This window comes from Bison bison, unplaced genomic scaffold (genome assembly GCF_000754665.1).
Source record: "Bison bison bison isolate TAMUID 2011002044 unplaced genomic scaffold, Bison_UMD1.0 scf7180017864068, whole genome shotgun sequence".
Classification (NCBI taxonomy): Eukaryota; Metazoa; Chordata; class Mammalia; order Artiodactyla; family Bovidae; genus Bison; species Bison bison.
The window spans coordinates 4291878-4301542 of record NW_011494640.1 but is presented as its reverse complement, the minus strand read 5'-3'; the positions used below and the strand labels follow the sequence as shown (position 1 = coordinate 4301542).

Genomic DNA, 9665 nt, shown 5'->3' with positions numbered 1-9665 from the left:
ATTCTCCAGGCAAGAACACTGGAGTGGGTTGCCATTTCCTTCTCCAATGCATGAAAGTGAAGTGAAAGTTGCTCAGTCATGTCCAACTCTTCGAGATCCCATGGATTACAGCCTACCAAGCTCCTCTGTCCATGGGATTTTCCAGGCAAGAGTACTGGAGTGGGGTGCCATTGCCTTCTCCATCCTACTTGCTACTCAACATCAAATACCTGTTAAGTACTTACATGCTGGTTCCTTCCATTCCTACTGTGCAGATGTGCAAGCTGACTATAGCCCTGTGTCTTCCTAGAACAATATTCTAATTTAAATGCACACAATCTAAGTTCTTTACAGTATAAAACATACAAAGGAAGCTAGATTTATCTATGTTCTAGCACAAATATTTCATATAGCTCTCATTCAAGACAATTACAAATAGACGTATAGCATGCTGATCTATATCCAGTTTATCCACTATATAAAGTACAAAGATGCAAAGGATTTCTTTTCTCTCCTAAATTTCAGAACCCAGAAGGAAACTTAAATTCTTACCACTCCAAGTGCTGTTCTTTCCACCTCTATGGTCTTGACTTTGACCTTTCTCTCCGGTGTAGTACAGAGAAATGGATCGCCCATCTATCTCTGTTCCCTGCTTTTCTTCCAAGGTTTTTTCTGCATCAGCTTCTGTCTTAAATTCAATATAAGCAATCCTACAATAGGGGGGAAAAAAGTAAAGAACTCACTTGGTTTTAAAAACCATATTAATTCTTTCTTAATCTCAGCAATATGACTATTTCAGACAAGTAAAATAAAAATGCCGTTTTATACTAATTGAAATGGTCAAGGTTTCTGCCATTTTCCACTTTTCAACTAAAACTTTCCTCCCACTACAGAAAGCTTACCCGATACTTCTAGAAAGCTAGACCTTAGGTAGTACTTTTATGTTAGTTTATAATAAAATTATTCTGAATTAGGTACATTATCCTCACTGTACAGATAGAAAACTGAGGTTATAGAATAATTTGCCCAAAATCACAAACATAGGAACGTTAAATAAACATTTCTTCTATAAATTAAAGTGCATTAATTTTAATGAAACATTTCAGTAGACACAAAACATACCCTTTACTCTTTCCATCCTTGCTGACTAATCTGATCTCCACAGCATCTTCAAACACTTCTTTTAATTCATCCTGAGTAACTTTGTAAGGCAGATTTTTAGCCAGAAGTGTTCTTGCATCTCGATCTAGATTAAAAAAAAAAAACATAAAAATGAACTGAATGGCTTAAAAGACCCTTCTTGTCCCAAAGATCAAAGACTGACCAATGTACAAGTTCTTGCTAAAATTTTTATGGACTTTTCTGGTAGTCCAGTGGTGAAGACTGAGCTCCTAATGCAGGAGCACAGGTTTGATCCTTGGTTGGGGAATTAAGACCCTGCTTGCAACAGGGCACAACCAAAAAAATTATAATTTTTAGATTTAATAATGTAAAAGGCACTCTGCTATTATATATTATGGAGATACAGCAATGGAAAAACAAACTGTTTTCACAGCTGACAGCTAACTATGTGCTGAACACTTAAAAAGAGAGCTAAATATCATATGCTATGTATATAAAGTGTTCAGTATGTTTTAATTTAAAAGACTATGGGAAAAAATACTGTAGATAATTCCCTCATGGTCCAATGGTTGGGGCTCTTGTGCTTCCACTGCTGCATGGGGCACGGTTTGATTCCTGGTCAGGGAACTAGGATTTCATAAGGTATACAATGCAGGTGCCCCAAATAAAAAGGTGATGAACACACACTTGAAAAGTGACAAGTGTCTAGAAAAGGGTAAAAGATGCAGAGAGAGTAGTTAAGAGATCTGCTCTAGTCCAGTGAGGAAAAGACTATTAATTTAGATATACTGAACCAATTATTTTTTAAGTCTAGCAAGCAGTGCCAAGCACTGATGTAAACATTTAACATTCTAATTCATTTAATCCTCAACATATGAGGAAGCCAAAAGAAAAAGGTTAAACTACTTACCCCAGCTTGTCTACATTAAATTAGATACATAGCTATGAACAAGCTATTAGTATCAGCGTTACCTAAAGCTTTACATACCTTTCTTACTGTCTTTTCCCTTTGGTTTTTCTAGTTTAATTTCATTGCCAAAGACTTTTAAACCAGTGAGTTCCAAGGCTTTTTCCAGGTCTTCGGCAGATTCAAAATCCACATAGCCAAACTTCCTTTAAAGTGAAGAGACAAAAATTTTAAAAATTACAGGTCAGGAGGTGGTGGGACAAACCCACAAAAGTCACAGCTACCAAGTACTCTGGACAAGCAGTAACACTAACATAATAGTGCAAACCAAGATTAAGAAGCACCTGTACTATTAACAAAATTAAGTTAAGCCCTTTAAGATGGGGCTACAGAACAAGGTCTGTAAGTATCAAGACCTAATGATGCAAGTTCATCTCTGAGATCTTCATTAGCTACACTGCTGCTTAACAACTAATAGCACATGATAAAAGAACCTGTTTAAGCACTAAGAGAATCCTGTTTAAAAGCATTCACTATTATGGCTTTTCAGGTCTAAGAAATGTTTAGTTTGTGTAATATCAAAAATTAAGGGGAATTATGAAAATTTCAATTTGGGGGTTTCACAATTTGATAATCAGATTATTTAATTCAATAATATCTAATTTTTGAAGACTTTTAGATATTCTTGTTTAAGAATAATGAGCTAAGGTCCTAAAATTGAAAGGAAAAAGCAACAGCAGACCCACAAACAATGTGTGATGTTATGACACAGGCCCCCTATACTTACCTAGACACACCAATTCTGACATCAACAACAGCAAGATCATTTTTAGCAAAAAGATCACTGATACCCGTTTTCAATTCAGGAGCAGATTTATTGAAGTTCAGATTTCCAACAAAGAGATTGAAAGACGTAGTTGGTTCTGTGCCTATACAAAAATTTTCTCAAATTAGTCAATTTTCCAGTATACTTAAATATTAATCAAATTATTTCTGTACACAGCACATCAGCACATTGAAATATAACATCAGGTTTCAGTATTAAGTCCCTTTATTGTTCATCACTTGTGCTATGTGGTATCATTTCCCAATCCCCCAATTCTCTAAGTTACCTTCCACTTTTTGTTTCTTGGCTTCAGGAGCTGCTTTTTGTTTGGCCATTTCCTTCTTTCGTTTTCCAGGTGCTTCTTTGACAGGCTCTGGACAAGAGTTCAAACAATCTATGTCATCCACAAGCGTCATCCACACATACTCAAGTACCTCCTTTTAAACAAAACTCATATCAATGTACTTGAGAATCCAACTCATTACCTTCTTCCTCTTCCTCCTCTTCCTCCTCCTCCTCCTCCTCCTCATCGTCGTCGTCTTCATCATCGTCATCCTCTTCCTCCTCCTCTTCATCATCATCATCATCATCATCCTCTTCATCTTCATCTTCAGCAGTGCTCTTAGCCTTCACAGGAACAGCTTTTACTGGAGCTTTCTTTCCTTTGGCTGGTACAATCTCCATAGGTTCTTCTTCAGAGTCTGAAAGAGAAACCACCTAGTCAAAAACTGAGTTCTATCCCAGTTCATGAAGACCTAAAGGAAAATAAATGTAATCTTATTCATGCCACTGTGCTTACAGCTATGATAAGTAAAACACAGAATGAGCTGTTTGAAGCATTTTACTCAGGAGCAGCTATAGTCTGTGGGGTTGCAAAGCATAGAAAGGACTCAGCAACACAAGCAGGCAATCTTTCATGGGTCCCAATCTAGTGCATCACAATCAGCCCAGAGAATCCCTGGGATGATTCTTATCTAACCCCCCAGGTTTTCAGTAATATGTAGTTCTACCACCCGCACCTCATCCCTAATGTACCTTGCAAACAGGAGTCCAGGAACTACCAATACAATGCCTTACCATCTTCGTCCTCCTCATCCTCCTCATCCTCCTCCTCCTCCTCATCGTCGTCATCATCGTCATCCTCGTCATCCTCATCATCTGTGGCAGGAGCAGCACCAAAAGCAGCAGCTGCCTTCCTCACTGCTGGCTCATCCTCCTCTTCATCATCATCGTCTTCCTCTTCACTGTCATCTTCATCTTCTTCATCACTGTCTTCCTTCTTGGCATTCTTGCCGTTCTTTGCTCCCTTGCCTGGGGTGGCTGCTCCCTTCTTACCAGAGGTTGCTACCACTGCTTTGCCTGGGGTGGCTCCCTTTTTGCCAGGTGTAACCACTGCTTTGGCAGGTGTAACTGTCTTCTTGGCTGGCATAGCTGCTGCCTTTTTGCCAGGGGTGACAACTGCTTTCTTTGCTGGTGTGGCAACTGCAACCTTTTTTGTTGGGGAAACCACCATCTTCTTTGCTGGAGTTGTGGCAGCCTTCTTGCCTTTTTTCTGAGGGATAACAACCTTTAAGAATAAACAAAAAACAACATAAGCTTGTTTTCAAACTCAAAGAGTTGTCCCATAAATAAATGCTCAACTCTAGCACTGCCTCAGTTCACCACCACATGCACCAGATGTGAACAAGTTAAAAGGTAGGGTCAAATTAACATGTTCTGTACACTTGAAGTCACAGTCTTAATCTTGCAGGAAACTCTAACACAGACCCTGAAAATAGACTAGATGCCACTGCATGGGCTTAGACAAAGTTTTAAAACTTAATTTTAAGCCTCTATAGTTTTCACATCTGAAAATAACTGTTGTTCAGTCACTAAATCACATCCAACTCTGGACTGCAGCCAGCCGTCCCTGTCCTCACCATCTCCTGGAGTTTGCTCAAATCCACGTCCACTGGGTCAGTGATGTTACCTAACCATCTCATCCTCTTCTGTCTGCCCTATTCTCCTTTTGCCATCAACCTTTCCCAGCATCAGGGTCTTTTCCACTGAGTTGGCTCTTTATACACTGCTTTAAGGATTATGACTTGACACATAAAGCCTTAACACATAGAGAAGACAACCTGTTAAATGTTATTAAGTCATTTGGGGCTCTCACAGTGGGTGGAGGTAGGAAGTTCAATGAATGCTCATTCTTAGAACCAAAGAGAAAATGAACATCAAAAAAGGCCAGTGGGATAATCAATAGTGGCAAAGTTAGTAAAGACCACATTAGCTTGATAAAAACCATCACTTGTCTATATTTAAAGTTAGACTCAAAACTACTTTTTGTTAACTATTGGTTTTATCAGGTAACATGTGCCAAAATAAAACCTTCATTAAATTCTAAATAAGAAATATGAACAAATAAAGCAATGAGTCTTCTTTACAGTGAATCAACAGTAGCTGGGAGTTCTAAATAAGTGCTAATACAATGAAAGGCGGCAACTCTCAATCCACACCACTGTAACAGTGATTAGTATTATCAAACTCATACAGGGTAACAGAGACCAACTGATCCTACTGGGAAGCTAGAAGAATCTGATAAGGCTAACCTCTGACCTGAATATAATGCTCAGAGCTGCCATTCGCAGGACAGTTAACTGTCCACCCTGTTTACCTGGTATGTAGAACTCACTCTGTTTATCTGGTATGTGGAACTAACATGTTGAAAGTGGGAAACTAGTGATTTACTACAATATATCACACCAAGCCCTGCAGAAGGTGTGCACGCATGTGCATGCACATACACACACCTACAGATCTTTGCTCTCAAGTTCATTCAAATATTCTTGTGCCATCATGACAGGTCAATACAACTTTGTGAAATGCTCGACCATTACAACAGGTCCTATGTGAATTAACAGAATCCTGGTTTTTCTGCCAATATTTTCAGACATCCAATACCACCTGCTTTAAGTCTCCATTTTGTAGTTTAAGGCAATTCAACATTGAACTATATACAATTACCTCTTCTCCACTGCTCTCATCGTCTTCATCTTCTGACATTTCCTCATCTTCACTATCTTCTTCTACCTCCTTTGGGGGAGGAGCCATTTTCTTGGAGTCACCTTGATTTTTACCGGCCTAAAACAGACGTGACACATTACACCCTCCCTCATTTCAAGCCATTCTTCATAGCAAAACGGCACTAATGTCCCTTAGAACTCCCTCTTCATACTGTTAACTACAATTTACATAAAAATTATCCTTCATACCAATGTTAACACAGGGCTTCCCAGGTGGCGCTAGTGATAAAAGAACCCGGCTGTAGGAAACATAAGAGACGGAGGTTCAAACCCTGGATCGGGAAGATCCCCTGGAGGGTATGGCAACCCACTCCAGTATTCTTGCCTAGAGAATTCCATGGACAGAGAAGCCTGACGGGCTACAGTCCATGGAGTCGCAAAGAAATGGATACGACCAAAGCGACTTAGCACTCAATTTCCTACGTATTTTCTCTCAAGTTCTTTAAAAAAAAAAAAAAAACTTTTGCTTTGGATAAAAAGGCTACTCTCTTCTTGCTACGTTCTTTAAGCACACCCCTTTTTAAAAATTACACCTCCAACCCGAATCGAACCTTGCTTCACCGCACCGTTTCTCAATGCGGACTACAACTGGACCAATGTAACTGCCAACAATTCGAGGCCCTTCACGTGAGGAAAACCACCTTGAAAAAGCCTTTGAGGTAAACTGTGGCACCAAATCCCACCACCCTATTCTGAAGGCAGCTTTAAAAAAAACACGTCTAACCCGTAGTCTTCTATTAAGACTTCCTTTCCCAGGTTACCAACCCCGCCCCTTTCAGCCCTGGAACGGCCACGTGGGACAAGTCGCAGGCCACCACGTGCGCGCAGCCTGGCGCAGAAAGCATGCGGCAGGGCCTCCTACCGGAGCCCCGCTCCCGTCCACCCACCCCGCTCCCGTCCACCCACCCCGCTCCCGTCCACCCACCCCGCTCCCGTCCACCCACCCCGCTGGACCGGGACCGGAGACGAGGTGCACCGCCGCCCTCCCCACAAGGCCAGGTCCCTCCGCAGGCCGCCGGCCCTACACGGCACGGCCCACGTGGCGAGCCCCGCGCCGCGGCACGTGCGTCAGGAGGCGGGGCCCCGCTCCGGCCCGTCGCAGGAGTTTCGCCTCATCAGTCCGAGGCCCTTCTCCCCCTCCCCGCTCCCGGCCCTGAAGTCCTTCCCCGCCGCATTCACTACCAGCGCGGCACCTGCCGAAGCTCTTCACTTCGCTACGAAGCAGCTAAAAACGCGAGACCTCCCAGCTAATCGCGCGAGACTTCCCACAGCATGGCGCCCTCGAACGCGCCCGGGACGGCGCGCAGGCCCTCCTCCTGGCGGCGCAGGGCGCGCGCTCCTCGAAAAACGGGCCTTGATGTCCGTGCTCGCGCGGGCAAGGCCTCTTACCTTTGCGAGCTTTACCATGATGGCGGCTTATGACGGCGGAGTGTGTGGCGAGCGAGTGGCGCAGACGAGTCCAGAGGAACCTAAGCACCGTCGATGGCGGCCGCTAATCCCTGAGCGCGTACGCTTGGCTGCCAGCTAGCGCTCGAGACTGAGGCGAAAGACTGAGCCTGCCCAGTAATCGCCTCTGGAAAGGCGACGACGGCACCCTCGTGACTCCGCCTCGACCAACCAGATTTCGCGTCCCTCTCATGAGCCAATCGCGAGCCTCTAGCTGAGAACGGCGCGGGGCGGGGCGCGGGCCGGAGTGGGCGGGCCGACGCGGCCAAGGAAGGGGGAGGGGATTCGTGGCGGCGGCCTGGGGCGGGACTCGCTTTGTGCAAAGCCAGCTCTGATTGGGCTATTGGCGCGGTATCCGGAGTGCCCATCCACGGCCCGCGCTCTCGGCGCCTGCGCTTTGGGACGGACATTTTGGCGCCGCGTGTTCCTTAACTCCCGGGCGGTGGATACCAGTTGTCTCTGATTTTTCAGTCAGGGAGGGTCTTGTCTGCCTCGGAGGGCTTGGGTTTCCTGAGAGGCTTCACGGGCGGCCCCGGCCCACATTCTACACAAAGCCTCCTGGAGGCAGTGCAGAAAAGAGTTTGTCCGGTTTCCTCTCTAAAGAGCCCAAGACTTTCGGGAATTCAGACTCCACCACGTTGAGCGCCCACCTTAGTTCCCCCTGCTAATGAACCGCGCCAGAAAGTACCCCTGTCTGCTGGTGATTCCCCCGGTGCCCCATCTCAGAAACTGCCTCCTGAGAACTGCTGATACAGACAATCTAGTATGTGAGGTTTACAGTGAGCAGCGCACAAATAATATTTAATCTCAAGAAACCTCATGTGCTAGGTATTTTTCACAGTAGGCAACACCCTGGTGGTCACGGGATAACTGCGGGCTGAGGAGAACTTGGTCAGGCCAACCACAAAGCAGGGCCTTTGACCACTTAAAAGTTCCCTCTTTGTTATTTGGAACGAAAGCACCTCCTTTTTAAAAACGTTGGCTGCTAAGTCAGTGTCAGATGGTCCAGGAGTTAGTCAAAAGAGTCTAAAGGAAGGTTCCCTGGACGGAATAGAAGATTGCCTTTGCGTTGTGCTTTTGCCAGTTGTTCAGATGGATCATTGGCAAAACTTAATTGGTGTAAAACAGCCCAGAGCACTTTCTTCAGTTTAGAGCTGCCCAGGTAGTAAGTTATATCTGGCATCTGGTACCTGAAACAAAACCAAGGTATCTTCAGCTATGACGATGTTTCCCCAAATGAACTAATGTTCAGAATCACCTCTGGGGTTCCTAATTAAGGAGATGTGGGGCTGGGCCCAGGGTTTTGTATTTTAACAAGGGCTGATGGGGATTTCTCTGAGCCATCAAATTATTTTGCAGTTCTTACTAAAACACTCCTGTGACTAAGTGAATAGGAAGCCCACAGCTACCCACTGGGGCTGTCTGATCAGGGAGGAGACGGGCCCATGCTCTGGTCTGCACCCTGCTTTCTGATATCTGGTGAGCATCCTAAGGAGGTTTTCATTTTGAACTCTGGGATGGAGCCAAGTGGACACGTACTGGGTGACTAGGGACAGAAAAAACAGCATAAGCCAAGGCGTGGTAGAATAAAACCCCAGTGTTTGCAAGCAGTTTGGCACAGAGCAAGCTTTGGACACTCATGGGAAGAGGCTAGGGAGATAAGCAGGGAACATGCTCAAGTGACAACGATGAGTTATAGAAATATTGGCATGGCTGACTTGTCAGTTCAGATCTCAGCTTATATCACCTCTTAAGAGGCCTTCCCCCACCCTCCAGTGAAAAGTGCCACGCAGAGGCTTCCTACCACACCACCCTAATGGAGGCAGGTTCTTAACCACTACCTAGCATTTTTTGTCTGTTTACTGCCCATTTGCTCTTTCCCCAGCCTCAAAGAATACAACCTGTGTTCTCTGCTGTATTCCTGGTGCCTTAAGCATTGCTTGATACAAGTAGTGGTGAAAATTTGTTGAATGAATGAAGTATTTAGGTAAAGGGAGCACTGGAGAAAGTCTGAGTATATGAGTGTTCAAGTGCTTTGCTTTGGAGTCAGCCTGAGATTAAAAAAAAAAAAAAAGTAATTGCTGATACTTCTATAATAATTATGAATTTCTAAGCACTATTCCAGTTCTTTATACCTCTAAAAATAAATTACCACTGTTTTACAGAAACTGAGGCAGAGAGATAGATTAACTTGTCCAGGGTCACATAGCTAGGAACTAGAATTTATTTTTTTGAGCATTTATTTGACCACTTTTACATAGTCAAAGGCTCTGGTTTGTGGCTGGCCTGACAAGTTCTTCTCCTCAGCCCGCAGTTACAA

The 9665-nt window shown here is 44.1% G+C and overlaps 1 protein-coding gene across 1 annotated transcript in view; it reads right to left on the bottom strand.

Moving 5' to 3' along the window:
• NCL (nucleolin) overlaps positions 1 to 7482 on the bottom strand; it is a 10194-nt gene extending 2712 nt beyond the window's left edge. The window contains exons 1-9 of the mRNA XM_010836964.1: positions 7289 to 7482; positions 5841 to 5957; positions 3912 to 4401; positions 3320 to 3535; positions 3121 to 3207; positions 2796 to 2937; positions 2090 to 2214; positions 1102 to 1225; positions 532 to 689 (exon numbers count right to left, since the gene is read on the bottom strand). Coding sequence (XP_010835266.1) covers positions 532 to 689; positions 1102 to 1225; positions 2090 to 2214; positions 2796 to 2937; positions 3121 to 3207; positions 3320 to 3535; positions 3912 to 4401; positions 5841 to 5957; positions 7289 to 7306 — 1477 coding nt within the window. The 5' untranslated portion in view covers positions 7307 to 7482. The remainder of the gene's footprint in view (positions 1 to 531; positions 690 to 1101; positions 1226 to 2089; positions 2215 to 2795; positions 2938 to 3120; positions 3208 to 3319; positions 3536 to 3911; positions 4402 to 5840; positions 5958 to 7288) is intronic.
• Between the last annotated feature and the right edge of the window lie 2183 nt (positions 7483 to 9665).